This window comes from Asterias rubens, chromosome 13, assembly GCF_902459465.1.
Source record: "Asterias rubens chromosome 13, eAstRub1.3, whole genome shotgun sequence".
Taxonomy (NCBI): Eukaryota; Metazoa; Echinodermata; class Asteroidea; order Forcipulatida; family Asteriidae; genus Asterias; species Asterias rubens.
The window spans coordinates 9276968-9295540 of record NC_047074.1 but is presented as its reverse complement, the minus strand read 5'-3'; the positions used below and the strand labels follow the sequence as shown (position 1 = coordinate 9295540).

The window sequence follows — 18573 nt, the reverse complement described above, 5'->3', positions numbered from 1 at the left end:
CACGGTTTTCCTTTTACCTCGTCGACTAACACGGTCGGCCATTTATTGGAGCCAAGTTTTTGACTCCAATAAATGGCCTACCGTGTGAGTTCGCAAAGTAAATGGAAAACCATTCAATTTCTTGGCATATTTGTGTGGATCATTGTATTCTACTCTAAAAACATCTTTCCAACCATATGCATTTTATAACAAACGGTTACAAACACTTTTGTATAGACCAACTCGTTCGATCCAAGGCAACGTGTTCCTTTAAGCCTACACCATGTGCACATGTAGGTAAGCCTTTGTACTCAACGAAATATTCCTACTTTTGTCCAAGGTCCAATTATCGGGCCTGTTTTAGGAAATGGTCTATTCGTGAAATCTCATCCCTGCGTATAACAAAGGGACAATAAGGTACCTGGTTGTGTTAAAGTCCCCAGTTTGAAAGTGTGTAAAGAACAAAGAAAGATGTTGCCAAAAAGTACGAACAAAAGAGGGACAATAGCCTCTTGTTTTTAAATCATCTTGAAAGATGGGTAATCGTTGGTTACCAGGTATGTGAGTAACTTTCCATGAAAAAAGAGGAAAAGAGAAAACCGGGCAAGAAAAAAAGAGAAAAAGATTATATTTCTATACTTTTGTACACAGAAAGTGAAAAATCAAAACCCCAAAAAGAGGAAATCAGTTGAAAAGCGGAAGTCTCACATGCCTGGGTTACAGAGCAGTTTCAGAAACTATAAAGTCTGAGAAATGTTTGCTTTTCAGTGAAAAGGAAACTCACAAGAATTAAGTATTTAATTTAAAGCATTATTTAAATTGGTACAACAAGCTGAGCTAAAATTTATGTACACGATTTGCATCTTCTCCTAGTTTACATCTAAGCGAGTTTCTTTCGTATTGTTTAGATGTACTGCTGAAAATTAAAGACAAATAAAAGGTTAACAAATTGAACAGTTGACAAAGTCGCTGAATCAACCTAACATTGTGTTTGTGTTTTATTTATATTTCTTTGATATAACAATCACAATCACAGTAAACAGGTACATGTAAATAAACATTTCTTACACCAACCACCAGCCAGACGTGCCAGAGAGAAAAACAAATTACAAAAGGCAAATTGCGCTTAATTGCTTTAGACAATTTGTCGCTGGTTTAATCCGACATCTCAATCAAATTACACGTACTAAAATAAGAGACTACTTCTGCATGTGTTTACTTGTTGACAACAGTGACTGTCATCAGCTGCAAACATCTGATTACATTAACAACAATCAACTCAAATCAATGTAACATTTATTTCCGCAATAAGAAAAAAAAACAATTATTTGAACACAATTTAGAAGTACAATACAATCAAAGAGTAAACATGACCATTGATATTCACCTAGAAAAAAAACCAAAGTGATATTGTAAAGTAGCGAGTAGGGAGACTGTTCAATTATAGTTTACTCAGTCAGTTGTCCTTCCATAAATGGAAAAAAAGAAGAAAACAAACATTTACTGGCTACACATCTCAATCAAATTACATGCACTAAAATAAGAGACTACCGCTGCACGCGTTTCCTCTTCTTGACAACAGTGACATCAGCTGTAAACGTCTGATCACATTAAAAATCAATCCAATTCAAGGTAACACTTATTTCCGCAATTCTCCGAATCATTTGGACAAAAAAATAAAGAAGTACAATACGAGCAAAGAGTAAACATGAAGGTATTGACTGACCAATGATAACGATACTGAACAACAACAAAAAATGTAATAATATAAGTCGTGAGTAAAAGAGGGTGTTCAATTATAATTTACTCGAGTCGGTTTCCTAAATGAATGTATCCGATTGAAAAGTTACAGAGCACTATTTTCAGATGAGTCGCTCAAATACATTTTACATGCTCACTAATTTCCGCGATTTTGTGAAATTGTTTTAATAATTTTTACAAAAACTACAGCAGGTAATATTTTAAGAGAAGCTATCTACTGTCATAATCTTTAAACCGTGTAAGTTTAATGTAAACAGTACCCAACCACTTTAAAGGTATTAATAATAATAATAATAATAATAATACAGCATTTTTAAAGCGCACTTAATCTGTAAACACTCAAACATGTCAAAGGCGCTGGTAAAAGAACAAGAAGAAAATTTCACTCTATATCTGCATAGGCTAATCTGAAGAGATGGGTTTTGAGAGAATGTTGGAATCGTGAGATGTCATGTGTGTCCTTGAGATGTTGAGGCAGAGAGTTCGTGAGGCCGGGTGCAATGTTTTCTGAATGCCCTGTCCCCATAGCTGGATAAACGGGTCAGAGGAACATAGAGCATGCTTCCCGATGATGTCAGACCCGGCCTGACACTACGGGGCTGAATCATGCTCTGTATGTAGGTAGGAGATAGTCCATGGAGAGCCTTGAATGTCAGAAGAATGATCTTGTATTACAAAGGATGGTCAAGATAATAAACATCCTAGGATCTTGCAAAGAATTACATTAAATGAAACTCCTGCGTGCCACACCCGATAAAACATATACCAAGTTGGAGCAGTCAGCCACTTATGTTACATGGTTTCGTAATCATGCAAGACATCCTGGGTACCAGGCAAAATCGCCCTACAGTCCACAATAATCAACTTAAGTCACTTGCTCGGACTTAATGATAAATTTGCATTCAAAGAAAAAATAAAACTGACAATCAAAATACTTGTAAAAGATGGCTAAGGCAGTGGACACTATTGGTAATTACTCAAAATAGTTATTATCATAAAACCTTGGTAATGAGTAATGGAGAGCTGTTGATAGTATAAAGCATGGTGAGAAATGGCTCCCTCTGAAGTGACATAGTTTTCGAGAGAGAAGAAATTGTCCACTAATTTGATTTCGAGACCTCATTCAGATTTAGAATTTGAGGTCTCGAAATCAAGCATCTGAAAGCACATAATCTTGTATGACATGGGTGATTTTACTTCCATTATTATCTCACAACTTCGATGACCAATGGAGCTCAAATTTTCACAGGTTTGTTATTTAAACAAAATTCTTTTGACAATTACCAATAGTGTACAATGCCTTTAAAACTGTGTGAAAACAAGTTTCAATAAGCCTCAATTGGAACTTGCATTTTTCATACGATACACTTACAAACAAATTCAAATCATTATCAACACCGAAGAACAAATTTTTCACCGTGTTTTCAACAAAACATGAACTGTGGATGGTGCAAAACGTTGTACTTTTTTAAATTCACAAAGTTAACTTTAGTGCATGATGTAACTCTCGTCCAATATCCAATCGTTCTTCATTTTTTTTTTTACTCGGTTTTCAGAAATTCGATTTCCTTTTTTTATCAAATTGCTAGAATTCCAGCTTGTTTCTATTACACCATAATTAACTTTGGAATAATGATTGTCCATGTGTTACATCACCTTCAGTTGGCCTCTCGATAGAAACTAAGTTGACAGAAATGCAATTTCACATTGATTGTGGGTAAACAATTAAACTGTTTTCGCTTTCGTATTGGAGTTCACAGCACAAAATGTAATGATCTGGAAGTAGACACAGTGGGTCCTCTATACCTCAATTGCCTGATAAAGTCTCAAATGAATAACCTGGGGGTTAGCCTTGTCTCAAGGATTTTTTTACGCAAGCACCCTGCTTTGAACTCACCAGGTAGCATGAATCGCATGTTGGACGATGAACTGCACAGTACTGCATGCAGTACTTACTATACAGTAATTGTGTGCTACAAGGGTTCCATAAGCGCAGAATTCTGTGGTAAGCAGAGCCATGAAATTTGGCCCAGGACTAAAAACAATATTTGACCCTACATGTAAATGTACAATTACTACAATGTACGAAGGGGAAACAATGCGAAAACCTTCATTCATAAATATCTCAGACAGTTTCGCTATTTCTATTGGTGGAGAGCACCTCACGTGCGTGTGTATAAACCTTTGTTCATGACCGGTAAAAAGTGTTAATTCATGGGCGTGACACGCGACCTTGCACCTGTTCTTTTAAGACAGTTTCTTCATTCCTATTGGTCGAGAGCAACGGCTGAAACAGTTGTGCCACATCACGCGATACGCGCACAGCATTCCCTTATTAGGAGTTATTTACCTGAGGGTGGCGGAGGGCTTTACCATTTCATAGCTGGAGGGGTGTTGTGTTGAAAGAAACCATTTAACGATTAAAATTTTTGCATTTATTTTACTTTTTGACCAAAAAGTGATGATGTTTTTGACCGAAAAGGTATTTATGAGTGGGAATCAAAGTGTGTTGAGTCAGTTTTCAACTAGTAGGCCTCGTTGGGATTAAACAACTAGTTGAAAACCTCTTCACCACACATTGATTCCCTTATTATTTAACTACATTGTAAAACTAAGATTCAATCACTTGTTTTGCTGATGAAATAAATTTACTTTCTTGTTAAATTTTTCCCCCAAAGTCTCTTATAATCTGTTGATGTATTTCAGGGCACTTTTAGGAAACAAAATATCCACTTGTCTTCACAACACATTCTGTGACAAACATCACTGAAAAAAAAAAAAAAAAAAAAAATCAATTGAGGATGCAGACCGGTCTTTGTACGTCACGTAGCTGGCTCTATATTCTCCACGTTTCTTGCGCTCCCGCACGAAGGGTTCAACCCAAACATGGCCTGGCCTCGGTGCCGGAACATAAAGAAGGACGGCCTGTTACCAACTGTGTCAAAAGATCTGCAAGGAACGGGAGAGAATTTAAAATGTTGAGGGGTCCACTTTTTTGAGAAATTAATCAAAAATCATGCTCAGAGCAAAAACAGAATGCAATGGACAGTCAACACTCATTCTAAAGAGCCATGTTTTCAAACAGAGGTCCTGCTTACAAAAGTAGGCTACATTTTGAAGTCCCGAATATCAGATCTGCTTTGACAACTCCCTAAAAAAGGATTTTGGAGGGTTAGGATAAGGATGGAAGAGGAATAGCCTAGGTAACAGAATCGCCTAAAAGGGGTAACAGAGTATTCTAGGATAACAGAGTATCCTAGGGTAACAGAGTGGCACAGGGTAACAGAGTATTCTAGGATAACAGAGTATCCTAGGGTTAACAGAGTAGCCTAGGGTTAACAGAGTACACTGTAGCACAGGGTAACATAGTATTCTAGGTTAACAGAGTATCCTAGGGTAACAGAGTAGCACAGGGTAACAGAGTATTCTAGGATAACAGAGTATCCTAGGGTTAACAGAGTAGCCTAGGGTAACAGAGTATTCTAGGATAACAGAGTATCCTAGGGTAACAGAGTGGCACAGGGTAACAGAGTATTCTAGGATAACAGAGTATCCTAGGGTTAACAGAGTAGCCTAGGGTTAACAGAGTAGTCTAAGGTAACAGAGTAGCCTAGGGCAACAGAGTAACACAGCGTAACACAGAAGCTTTGGGTAAATGAGCAGCAGAATAATAGACTATATGGTAACAAAATAGCTTTAGGTAACAGAATTGACTACGGTAACAGAATTGCCTAGGGTAACAGAATAGCTTTGGGTAACAGGCAAGCTGTAACAGAATAGCTTAAGGTAACATAATAGCCTACATGTAGGGTTACATAATAGCCTTGCGTAACAGAATAATAGACTACAGTATGGTAACAGAATAGCTTTGGGTAACAGAATTGCCTAGGATAACAGAAAAGCTGTAACAGAATAGCCTTAGGTAACAGAATAGCCTTGGGCAACAGAACATCCGGAACAGAATAGCCTAGGGTAACAGAATAGCATTGAGCAACATAACATGAGGGTATAACAGTATTCTACTTACTTCTTCTCCATGTCTGCCATAGCTTTGATTCCCCTGAACTGCCCAGCTATGTTGAGAACACCATAGATTGTAAACAGGAGACTGATCAAGCACTGGCAAATGATCTACAGACAGAGAAGAACAATCACATCAGAACAATAGGTCAACAAATTCTGGACATGTGGCGTGTGTCTGTTTAGTGTTATTGTGCTCGACGCAACCACAAATTGTAGCCCATCAACCATGTCATATTTGCCCATGCTGCCTACATATTATAGAAAAGATATGGAATGCTCTACCTACAGTAGTACATCAGCCTTTCAACAGCAAAAATATGGTGTGTCACAACCTTACGCGGTTAAGAGCACCGGATTCAATCGGTCTCTCTTCTGATTAGCAGTGGGTTCCAGTCCCGGTCGTGACACTTGTGTCTTTAGGCAAGACCATGATTGCTTCGTAAAGTTGGAGAGGTACATAGCTTTCTGTTATACCAGCCAAGCTTTTGATAGATGTTACCCAAGCCGGCCTATATCCATATGGACTGTAAAGGAGGTAACCCTGTCTTAGCCCTAGGAGTGGGTGGCAATGGCCCCTGGAAAATAGTAGATTTGAACCCCACACCTTGAAGTTGCCTTCAGGCCTTGTGTGTCTGGCGACTTGCATACAAAAATGTAAACAAAGGGTAAACAATGACAGTTGAAAAATCCATGCTTCAAAAGATATTGCTTGCTACATATATTTGCCTGGTAACATGCAGGCCTACTGAATGCAAAGATATTTTGCTTGTTTGTTGATCTCCCACATTGCTGAGGTTTTTCCTAATTGTTTGCATATTCAAAGTCAAAGAAGCCATGGTCTATGTTGCCATGGTGATGTTCTTAATCTTAGTGCTTGGCGTTGGTCTTAGTGCCTGGCGTTGGTCTTAGTGCCTGGCGTTGGTCTTAGTGCCTGGCTTTGGTCTTAGTGCCTGATGTTGGTCTTAGTGCCTGATGTTGGTCTTAGTGCCTGGCCTTGGTCTTAGTGCCTGGCCTTGGTCTTAGTGCCTGGCCTTGGTCTTAGTGCCTGGCCTTGGTCTTAGTGCCTGGCGTTGGTCTTAGTGCCTGGCGTTGGTCTTAGTGCCTGGCGTTGGTCTTAGTGCCTGGTTTTGGTCTGAGTGCCTGGTGTTGGTCTGAGTGCCTGGTGTTGGTCTGAGTGCCTGGTGTTGGTCTTAGTGCCTGGCGTTGGTCTTAGTGCCTGGCGTTGGTCTTAGTGCCTGGCGTTGGTCTTAGTGCCTGGCGTTGGTCTTAGTGCCTGGCGTTGGTCTTAGTGCCTGGCGTTGGTCTTAGTGCCTGGTTTTGGTCTTAGTGCCTGGCGTTGGTCTTAGTGCCTGGCGTTGGTCTTAGTGCCTGGCGTTGGTCTTAGTGCCTGGTTTTGGTCTCAGTGCCTGGCGTTGGTCTCAGTGCCTGGCGTTGGTCTTAGTGCCTGGTTTTGGTCTTAGTGCCTGGTGTTGGTCTTAGTGCCTGGCGTTGGTCTTGGTGCCTGGCGTTGGTCTTGGTGCCTGGCGTTGGTCTTGGTGCCTGGCGTTGGTCTTGGTGCCTGGCGTTGGTCTTGGTGCCTGGCGTTGGTCTTAGTGCCTGGTTTTGGTCTTAGTGCCTGGCGTTGGTCTTAGTGCCTGGTTTTGGTCTCAGTGCCTGGTTTTGGTCTCAGTGCCTGGCGTTGGTCTTAGTGCCTGGCGTTGGTCTTAGTGCTTGGTTTTGGTCTTAGTGCCTGGTGTTGGTCTTAGTGCCTGGTGTTGGTCTTAGTGCCTGGCGTTGGTCTTAGTGCCTGGCGTTGGTCTTAGTGCCTGGCGTTGGTCTTAGTGCCTGGCGTTGGTCTTAGTTCCTGGCGTTGGTCTTAGTGCCTGGTTTTGGTCTCAGTGCCTGGTTTTGGTCTCAGTGCCTGGTTTTGGTCTCAGTGCCTGGTTTTGGTCTCAGTGCCTGGTTTTGGTCTTAGTGCCTGGTTTTGGTCTTAGTGCCTGGTTTTGGTCTCAGTGCCTGGTTTTGGTCTCAGTGCCTGGTTTTGGTCTCAGTGCCTGGTTTTGGTCTCAGTGCCTGGCGTTGGTCTCAGTGCCTGGTTTTGGTCTTAGTGCCTGGTGTTGGTCTTAGTGCCTGGTTTTGGTCTTAGTGCCTGGCGTTGGTCTCAGTGCCTGGTTTTGGTCTTAGTGCCGGGTGCTGGTATTATGATCTGGTGTTGGTCTTAGGGCCTGGTGAACAGTGTAGGGCATGTTATTGATCTCAGGGCCTCTTAGTCAGGCTTCACAATGAAAGTGCCGTTTGCAAGATGAAAGTGGCCAAGTATTAAAATTACAGACCTTTGATTGTATGTACAGCACATTGTGATGACTAGCACTAGAAATGAGCTACAGGATACAGGTTGTGCATTATTATTATACTTACATCAATGGGTAATCTTGTAAACTCTTGCTCGGTTAATCGCAAATATGTCCTGTCTGTAAAGATAAAAAGGAGACAAACACTAAGATGCGATCACAAATTCATAAGGCAAGTAAAGATGAGGAGGTTGTTCAACATACATGTACCAGTGTACTGTAGCTCACCATAGGCTATTACATACATGTACATGTAGTAAGTTGAACAAAGAGAAATTGACAAGAGCAGGATTTGAACCTTCAGGATTATCGTCCTGATGTGGCAGTATCAAATCCCACTCTAGTCACTTTCTCTTTATTCAACCTAAATTTTTAATATTTTAGCCTACCTAGTCAGTTTCCCCTGCGGTTTTAATCTACCCAACATCTAGGTTAGAGCGCCAGTGTAACATACACGTATAGCTTACAAAAACCAGTGAGATGAAATAAAATTAAGCCTGAATTGGCGGCTATAGCTCCGACTACAGCTACACAATATTATGTATGTGTTGAAGTACTATTACTAGTGCATCCTCAACATCACCCTTACTATTGTAGCAAAGGTCATAGCCGTAGACAAAGCTGCCAATTCAGATGTTTGGCCTTGGTCTCTAATACATGTAGTAATAATAAAATAAAATAAAATAATGTAAGGTATTTATGTTGCGCTTTTTCAAACCATGATCTACAAGAAAGGAAAGGATAAATTAAAACTAGCTAGAAACAAATCATAAATCTACTGTTTAGGAAAGAGATCAGTTTTAAGTTTCTTTTCTAAAAGTAACAACACAAGAAGATTTACGGACATTGATTGGGAGATTGTTTCAAAGTTCAGCAGCAGAGTGTGAGAAGGAGTGTTTACCATACATGTACATGTACATGTAAGTTAATCTGGACTCATGAGTGTTAAGCCGCGTCTAAGTATTAATTTCCCTGTGTGATTTGGTATGTAATTTCATGTGTATTTTGAATGCTTACTTTTCATTGTAAAATGTGAGATTCATTTACAAAACCTTAAACCGACCGAATTCAACTGCCACCAGGGGGCACTTGCCGCCTGTTCCTGGGACTGAAACAGGGTGACATTGAAACAGTCTATAACTAAATGTAAGGATGTAGGCTTGGGTATTGGAGCCTGGCTGGTGGTATGGAGCAGAATGCACTACATGTACATTCCAAACTTTTTTACGAAGCAATTATGGTTCATTTGTAAGTGTCTTGCTCGAGGGCACAAGTGCCATGACCGGGATTCGAACCAAACAACAACATGACCAAAGCTTGGGTCCGGTGAACCAGCTCTGCCAGGCTCACCACATAAACAACATCACAGAAAAAGAAGGTAAATCTCTAGATGATTGCATTTAAAAGGTCTGGGTACTTTTTGTAGGAACAAAAAACAAAATGTCCACATATTTACATTAAACTTACACAGTTTGAAGATACTGATGGTAGAAAGCTTCTTTGAAAATATCATTTCCTGGGGCGCTGTAGTTTTTGAGAAATGAGTATGACGATGTCATGAAAATAATTTCCGTCTCAGTGATCATGAGAAAAAAATTATTTTAGCATGTAAAAACGTATTTTCATGACATTGTTTTACTCATTTCTCAAAAACTACAGCACCTCAGCAGCTAATATTTTAAGGTACGCTTTCTACTAATAATATCTAAAAAGCTGTGTAAGTTTAATGTAAATCTGTGGACAATGTGTTTTGTGTTACATACATGTGTATGTACTTGTACAAAAGGCACCCTAATCCTTTAAGCCTTTGAGAAAAACTCTACTGAAGAGTGAAAAACCTGAGAACTTGTTAGCCCTTTTCACACGGCCAAAATGTAGCCGCGGTCCCTTGCTATAAAATTTACGAGCGTGGATTGTTAATTTGTTATCACAATGCGTGATGGATTTTGTGAGCTTTCCTACTGCAAAGTTAAAAAACTAACAACCCTTGTGCGCCATGAGAGTGATATGACAAATTGGTAATCCTGATCAACTTAGTTGGACAAGATAGCACCCACAATAGTGTAGCGGCGGTGCCGATCGGCCGGTTGGGGGCGCCAACACGACTCCCCTTCGGAGCACTGCTGTTGGCCCAAGCCGGTCGATTTGTGAGTCTGCTCGCCAGAGAGGGCGCTCTCTGGCTTAGGGTTCTGGTTGGTGTAATTTTATGACTTGTTGTGTGTGAATAAACCTCCAAAGAAACGGACAGAAAAGGCAGTCAATTGTACCTTCAATTGTGTCATTCAACTGTGTACAACGCAACCCACGGTCAACGCTACAAACGCATGCTCTGTATGGGCATTTTCACCTAGGACGTCGTTCAAGAAACAAGGGTTCCTTATGGATGTAGCCCACGTCCTTGGTCAAAACTTCCGCTAGTGTAAGATTTTGTCGTACATGTAGGTCCAGACCTCCAACAACATGTAGCAATGTTGGACAAGATTTGACAAGGGACCCTGGAGACTCAAAAAATTATTGTCCTTTCACACGAGGTGCATTTTGTAAAATCTTACAACCATGCTACAATTTAGCATGGGATCCTTGCTAAATTGCTCTCGTGTATAGTACGTCAGTTCCTTCAAGAGAAATCCCAAGACGTTGTGATCATCTTTAACCAGTTTGCTTCAATTGCCAATTAGGGATTATTTTCCTGCCACAGCGCCACTTTCTCTTCTAGCCAAACTTTAGTTTTTGTTAACGAATCCCTGTGGACATCATTGTATCCTGGCAACACATTTTCTCATTGACATTTACTCATTAACAGCGCCACTTTCTCTTCTAGCCAAACTTTAGTTTTTTTTAACGAATCCCTGTGGACATCATTGTATCCTGGCAACACATTTTCTCATTGACATATTACTCATTAATGATTATTATATGTTCTGTTTTTATGGTTGTTTTTTTCAGATGCACATTCAGACCATTGGGAATCCATTACATGTTTGGTTTGCGGTTATAGGCCCTACATGTATACATACTATGGCCCAATTTCATAGCGGCTGTTTTTTTGCTTACTGTGCGATTTCTATTTCATAGCGCTGCTGGCCATAAGCGCACGAAAAGGCATGCTAACCTTCCGGTGCTTTCCGCACAAAAGTAAATGACGTCGCAATGCAAATCCACTGTAAACACGCAATATGGCAGCAAAATTGTTCTGCCAACCTGTGAAATAATGACCAGGGGGTAGGCCTATGGAGGCAGTCACCTTTTAGTATCAGGCCTATTACACATGACTGTTAAAAAAAAATGCATTGTTGTCCATTCATAAATTCCTCAAACAGCTTCCCTATTTCTATTGGTGGAGAGCGCGTCACGTGGATAAACCTTTGTTTATAACCAGTAAAATGGGGTAAAATGTGTTGAAACATGGGCCTGACACGCGAGCTTGCACTTGTGCCTAAAGAAAGTTTCTTCATTCCTATTCGTTGAGAGCAACGGCCGGGACAGTTGTGCCACATCACGCGATACGCACGAACCACACAGCATTCCCTTAAAATAAGGAGTTGTTTACCCAAGGGCCTTACCATTTCATAGCTGGAGGGGTGTTGTGTTGAAAGAAATCATTGAACCAACACTGCATTGAACAATTATATTTTTTGCATTTATTTTGCTTTTTGACCAAAAAATGTTGATGTTTTCTTACAGTGAAAACCTTTTGAAAACTGTCGCATTGTGAACGCAGTATTTTGTGTTTTAAGAATGTCTTTTTTAAGGTGTGAAGTACAAAGGAAACTGAAGTTTGCTGGGTAATGACCAGTGAAATGTGATCAATCAATGACCATTTTGAAAACATACAGAATTAAATGGAGGCTCAAAATGTTTGACTCCTATCATAAAATTTGATAATGGGGTCCTACAAATGTACATTATAATATTACATTCATAAATAACAAGACAGTTTCGTTATTCCTATTGGTGGAGAGCGCGTCGCGTTGGGGTGTTTAAATCATTGATAATGACCAGTGTTTATAACCGATTGTGAGCGAAGACTCCGCGCTAGTCTTGATGCAAGATGTTCCTTGTTACGGGCGATGCAGGCGCTGTTGGTGAGTTGGCCGCGCTGTGTGTGAAAGGAAAACCAGCGAAATGCACAAAGACTATCATAGGCGCATGCGCACGAACGGAACCGGAAAACATACGAGTATGGGCGTCGTACATGTGCATGTAACATACTGAACATACATTGTACCATGGAGGTGGAAACATACAGAGCTCAAGCACTCGGAAACGGATAAGTTTTACAGAGTTTCTTACTTTATTACGCCTTTTAAACAAAATGGTAGCCTATTTATGTATGGGAATCAAAGTGTGTTGAATCGGTTTTCAACTAGTGGTTTAAACCCCGCCGAGGCCTGGTTCTTGATAATTTACCTTAACTTAGGCTCGGTAAAATTATCAAGAACCAGGCCTCGTTGAGATTAAACCACTAGTTGAAAACCTCTTCACCACACATTGATTCCCTTTACAAGGCTCCCCTTAGTTTAGAACTAAGAATTAGAACTAAGAAATCTTAGAAAGAAGCATTCGAGAACAGAGAGAAGAGACTTAGGCATAACAAAAGTTATGTTGTAACCTGGTATTCCCTAAAACTACGAATATTTTTATTATTTCAAGGCCAAGGGAATCAAGGGAAGAACTTTAATGATTAAAATCTATAAAAGACATGAAAATAAAATTAATGTCATCACGAGTTTTAAAAATCTACTAGTTGTTGTGTGTACATGTAGCCTTATTTTCTTTTGTTATCGTGTATAAGACCGGCTTAAAAAGTTAGAACTCATTTTCGTTGCTGGGACTGGGAGGGGGAAAACAAAAATCCCTACCTCATGCTCCTATCCTGTCCTACCTAACCTACATGTACCCTATTTTTGAGGGGCCTGTTACGCCAACATACCAATTTTTTGTTTATGCCTTACAGTGGGGCATGAGTGGCATGAGTATGTAAGTATTGTTTGAAAACCAATGACAAAGAAATTCACAAGGCCTACCATTAACTCAGCAGTACAAACTACAACCAATACAGTCCACTCCCTATTCATCATTTCATGCCAGTACCAGTCGGTAGATCGAGCCCCCGTTTCCCTTCAAATTATTAAAGGAACACGTTGCCTTGGATCGATCGAGTTGGTCTTTGAAAAGCGTATGTAACCGTTTGTAATGTAGAATGCATATGATTAGAAAGATATTTTAAAAGTAGAATAGAATTATAATGATCCACACAAGTACATGTATCACTCGAAATTGCGTGGTTTTCCTTTTATTACCTCGTCGACAAACACGGTCGGCTATTTTTATGGGAGTCAAATGTTTGAATCCCATAAATGGCCAACCGTGTTTAGTGAAACAACCGTGTTTAGGGAAACAAATCTGCGCACGGTCGGGGGACAATCGCATATCGCGGCATTAGCGGTAAAAGAGCGTTAGTTGAGAAAATTCACACGCGAAATTCACTTCATTTTTACTCAAAATCTGTGATACCTATTTGAACGATTCCAAGTGTAGTAGCCTATCTGCAACTTCTGAAGCATTAGATCGGTAAGTTTCATGATGCAGAACCTTGCAGAAGGTTTTTCAAGGAAGCGAAAGGTTTTGATACCAGTGGTGCTGGGGCCAAGCATACGGAGTGGATTGGACCGATTTATATGGGGCTAACCATGGGCCTACAGCGGCTCCTACACACACTTTTTAAAGACCAACTCGACCGATCCAAGGCAACGTGTTCCTTTAATTGTTTTTATTTGTTTTTCCCTTACTAAAGTCAAATCTCAGCACTTAATTAAACCATAAACACAACTGTACAGTTATGTGATACTTAAGACTAGAATAATGGAGATACTTACGTTGTGCAGCTGAATAACCGGCATGGGCAAGCCCCAGAAATCCAACCAAAAGTGTGACACTGCTGAACGTCGCCATTTTGTAAAGAGTTGCAGCTTGTCAACGACTGTTTCGTGATCACTGATTGGACGGACAGACAAAGTCGATAAACGACGTGCAAGAGCCGTCGCAACAGCGACGCTTCTTTTATTTTGTTGACGGGCGGCAATGGTAATTAATGCTATTTTTAACGCACAAAACATGTCAATTCAAGGGGTGCCCGAAGGCACATACAAAAGGGGAAAAAAGTAATTAAACATGGCACTAGCGACAGATTACAGGTGCAAATTGCCTTGATTTTTTTGATTTTTTTTATTTTAACAATATTCCACAATTGAAAAAGTCTCTTGAAAGCCTAAAAAAAAAAAGTATCAACAAAGTTTTAAAAAGAAGTACGGAAATAATTATGCATAATTTACATCAATGGAAAATTCCCGTTTTTGCCTCTATTTTCACTTATGTTTGTGTGCATACGCACTGATAGTAAAAAAAATGATAATTTTGACATCAAATTTTGATGCAACATCTCTTAAAACCCTAACAAACATAGTATCAAAAAAAGTAGAAAAAAAAGAAGTACGGGGATTATGCATAACTTGCTGTTTTCGCCTCTATTTCGTGTATGTGTGTACACGCACTGATAGTTGTAGAATTGGTATCATTGTCACATCAAATTGTCCTGCAAATGCCTCTTGAAACCAGGTAACCCTCCAAAATAAAGTATCAACAAAGGTAACAATATATTTTAATTACATTGTTTCATTAAAGTTACTCGCGTATTATGGAATAACATAATATGCGATACTGACTGCACCTTTAAATGATGTTTGACGTCTTGGACTGGGCAGTGGGCACCATTGGTAGGAAAATGTTCGGGATATTCCAAACTTTACAGAATTATTATCTCTAGCCCGGTCATTAGTGGGTTCCAGTAATGTTTCTTGTTAGTGCATAAAATTAAAATGTATTGCACCTTTGTCACTTTAAAATATTGTTCATACTTTATTTGGGAGAGTTAGGCCAACCTGGTTTCAAGAGACATTTGCATGAAAGTTTGATGTGACAATAATATAAATTCTTCATCTACCAGGGCGTGAGCACACACACTAGTGAAAATATAGGCTTTGTTGATACTTTGTTTTGGAGGGTTCAAGAGATGCACAATTATTTAGGTGAAAATAGACAACTTGTACTCCGGGCTTATGTGTAAACAGTTGCGAAAACGTCGTCTTTTAATTTATGCAAATTATGCATATTTCCCCTGCTTACTTTTTGCTACTTGTTTGATATGTTGTTTTTGAGGGTTTAAATAGACTTTTTCCAGGTCAAACCATTGTTTTGCTTTTTACTAGACTGATACAGTAAATGAAGCGTTTTTGAAACATTAATTTAACTTCAACGAAGTAGTATATAATGTGGCTATATAAAACAGCGTTTTTGTATGCTATTCATTTGAACCTGAGAAGCGCTTCTCATACTATACAGGGCAAAAAAATGAGCTGAAAGCAGAACAAATCGCATAACAATTTTCTGTCAAGTAGAAATGAGCAGAATACCAGTCACAAATTGTATACGGGACATAGTATTTTGGCTGGTAACCTTATCGTAGTGAGCAAAATTGTATGGCACTTGTAAAAACCTGGTAGCTAGGGGTGCCAGAAGAGCAGTAAATGTCACGGTGTAAGTTTTGCAAACTACCCCTTCAAGGCACAAATTAATTTACAAAACTTCCACTTTGAATTTTACTGCACTTTACTTGGCACCCTAGCTGCCAGGTAGAGCACCGTAAATTTTACGGAATTTTGGTTACAAATCTACCCATCTCTTTGAACTTGGGCCCAGATTGTATATTTTTTTATTTGGGATTATTCCTCCTGTAAGGAGCTTTTATAGGGATATGCGTGAAAAAAAACTTTGCGTGTAAATCTGCGTGTAAACGAAAATAATCTGCGTGCGAACGAAAAAAATCTGCATGCGAACGAAAAAAAATCTGCGTACGAACGAACAAAAATCTGCGTACGAACGAAAAAAATCCCGCGAGGAGTACCATTATACCAGTAGAAACTTTGCACATGACGTCACACGCCCAAAACTGTATATTCACTTAGTTCAAAGAAGAGTTATCATTTTGTGGAGTCGCATGCCGCACACGTGTCCATTTTTGACATCACTGTCGGTCCATAATAGGCGGGTACATGCGCTCCAGGCCTCTTATAATACTCCAGTACTGTTAAATTATGATTGCTCAAAGTGATGCATTCGTAATTTCCAGAGGAACGGTTGTCATGGTTTTTGTAACGAAGTTCCACCCACCCGTCGCTGATCACCGTTCTCGCTCTGTAAAAATCATCACTAAAACAGTGCAACACGGAGATGATTAAACTGCGTCTCGGGTGCTTTTAGGCTACGAGCGGATGTGTTTTATGGTTGGAAAGTTGTTTTACCAAGTCTCCCTCGAAATTATTGGGTTTTTTTTTTCCGTTTACCTCGAGAACAAATTCCTGTAATATATTCGAGTAAATACTGTGGTTCTTTACAAGAGCGGGCCATGTTTGTAGACAAAGTAAAAGGAACATCAGTACATCAATTTCGAAGTTTGTTTGTTGAATGGAGAAGTCTTGAAACATCTTGCGACGATTGTTTATCTCACAACCTACGCTTTTAGAGCCCCAAAAGGCGCCAAATAATCCGAAGGCAGTGTGAATCTTTAAGCGTTGTACTGTGATGATTAGACAGTTCCATTGTCAGCTTTAAGGCCATAACTTGGAGAGAGAGAGTGAGCACGGAGGATTGGGATAGTTCGTAGCTTGTCCGATGCCTTGAACACTCGGACACAAGTTGTGTACATCGACACTTCATCAGTATTTATGTACGGTGTTCCTGCTGACTTTCAACAGACAAGAAGGAACCGATCAAAACCTTCAGACAACAACATGGCAGAGGCTATCCTCATCCTACGCATCATCAAGACCATTGTAGGGTTGCTTGGGATGCTCGGAAACGGTCTGGTGTGCGTTGTCATCTACAGGAACAGCTTCATGCACACACTGACCAACGCGTTCATCGCAAACCAGGCTGCCCTGGACTGTCTGGGCTCCTTGATGCTCATACTCACCAGTAACATCGTGGTGATCAGCCCGCTCCCTGACACCACTTGGTACCACTTCCTCTGCCACATGTGGCTCTCCAATCTCTGGCTCTGGGTTTTCTTCACCTCATCCACCGTGAACCTGATGTCTTTGACTTTTGAAAGGTACATTGCCATCGTCTATCCCTTCCACTACCACAGCCTGTACACGACCAAGTTTGTCAAGGGCACACTGGTCGTGATTTGGTTGTCCGGTCTCGCCCTCGACGGGGCGTATACGGCAGCGATAAACACCTTCGAAGACGGGCAGTGTTTTTACAACTCCTCGGTTGCATCCCGCACGGCCGGTATCGTCTTCATCCTTGTGAAGTTCTTCATACCCGCAGTCTCCATGCTGTTTGTGTACACGCATATCACCGTGGAGCTCAAACGAAGCGCCAGGCGAGTGGGAGGTGTTACCGTACCAACCGTATCTGCGTCCGGGACCTCAGCGGCTAACAACAACATCGAGAACCAGGAACAGTCCCTACTCCGTGCCCGCCGAAACACCTTCAAGACGCTCTTCATGGTCTTCATCACCTTTCTGGTCTGTTGGACTCCGAACCAGGTCATCTTCTTCATGTTCAACTTCGGCTGGAGCCTGGATTTCAACGGAGCCATCTACATCATTTCTGTGTCCATGGTAGCTTTCAACTCGTGCGCGAATCCTTTTATTTATGCCTTCAAGTACAAGCAATTCAGGCGAGGATTCCTTGTGACGATTGGCAAGACTGGACGGGCAGATCAGCATCACTCAACGACTGGTACTACACGCAGTACTGTAGCCTGAGCTGAACCAAAATAGGAACAAAACCTGAAAATCCTATGGAGGTAACTGTGCAGCACAGGGCCCCATTTCATAAAGCTGTTATTAACCGGTAAGCAATGTTTTGTGCTTAGTGTAGCAGTATAAGAGTGAGCAAGCATAAACGTATTTCACTATATAATAGATGTTAAATTTGCATCGGGGATAAAGAATATTAATTTTGGTTTTTACCCATACACCGATGTGTGTTAGCACTGTATACTCAGTACTTTCCCGAGTCCTGTGAAAAAATATCACAGGCATGTTACTCGGGTGGGATTCGAACCCACGACCCTTGCAATTCTAGAGCAGTGTCTTACCAACTAGACTACCGAGGTTGCCCGGCAGCTAGAGGCAGTTCGAATCCTATGCCTGTGATATTTTTTCACAGGACTCGGGAAAGTACTGAGTATACAGTGCTAACACACATCGGTGTATGGGTAAAAACCAAAATTAGTATTTCACTATGCTATCTCTAGTTCTAGCAGAACGTTTCTAGGCTTGCGTGCACGTTAACTATGGATTTGCTTTGTTATCTCGTGCGCTAACCGCGGGTAAGCCAGCGTTTAACCTTGATTATAAAAATTCTGCCAAGGGACGCTCACATGCTTACATAAAATTGGGCCATGGGC

At 40.6% G+C, this 18573-nt stretch overlaps 2 protein-coding genes across 2 annotated transcripts; one reads left to right on the top strand and one right to left on the bottom strand.

The window, feature by feature from the left end:
* Nucleotides 1-4262: 4262 nt before the first annotated feature.
* LOC117298572 (membrane magnesium transporter 1-like) lies at nucleotides 4263-14059 on the bottom strand. The gene is made up of 4 exons (XM_033781891.1): nucleotides 13973-14059; nucleotides 8161-8213; nucleotides 5768-5871; nucleotides 4263-4689 (listed from the first exon to the last, which is right to left on the bottom strand). The coding sequence occupies exons 1-4, from the start codon at nucleotides 14046-14048 to the stop codon at nucleotides 4563-4565; spliced, it is 360 nt and encodes a 119-aa protein (XP_033637782.1). The 5' UTR covers nucleotides 14049-14059; the 3' UTR covers nucleotides 4263-4562.
* A 2883-nt stretch (nucleotides 14060-16942) lies between these two features.
* On the top strand, nucleotides 16943-17926 carry LOC117298698 (beta-1 adrenergic receptor-like). The gene has a single exon (XM_033782015.1). The coding sequence runs from the start codon at nucleotides 16943-16945 to the stop codon at nucleotides 17924-17926; it is 984 nt and encodes a 327-aa protein (XP_033637906.1).
* Nucleotides 17927-18573: the final 647 nt, after the last annotated feature.

Bases quoted from the DNA above. Each gene is read 5' to 3' on its own strand.
- LOC117298698 (XM_033782015.1), top strand. From the start codon at position 16,943: ATGGCAGAGGCTATCCTCATCCTACGCATCATCAAGACCATTGTAGGG.
- LOC117298572 (XM_033781891.1), bottom strand. From the start codon at position 14,048: ATGGCGACGTTCAGCAGTGTCACACTTTTGGTTGGATTTCTGGGGCTT. The intron at 5,872-8,160 runs GTAAGTATAATA...CTCTGTCTGTAG, and splicing joins TTACAAGATTACCCATTGAT to ATCATTTGCCAGTGCTTGAT. The intron at 4,690-5,767 runs GTAAGTAGAATA...CGTTCCTTGCAG, and splicing joins ATGGCAGACATGGAGAAGAA to ATCTTTTGACACAGTTGGTA.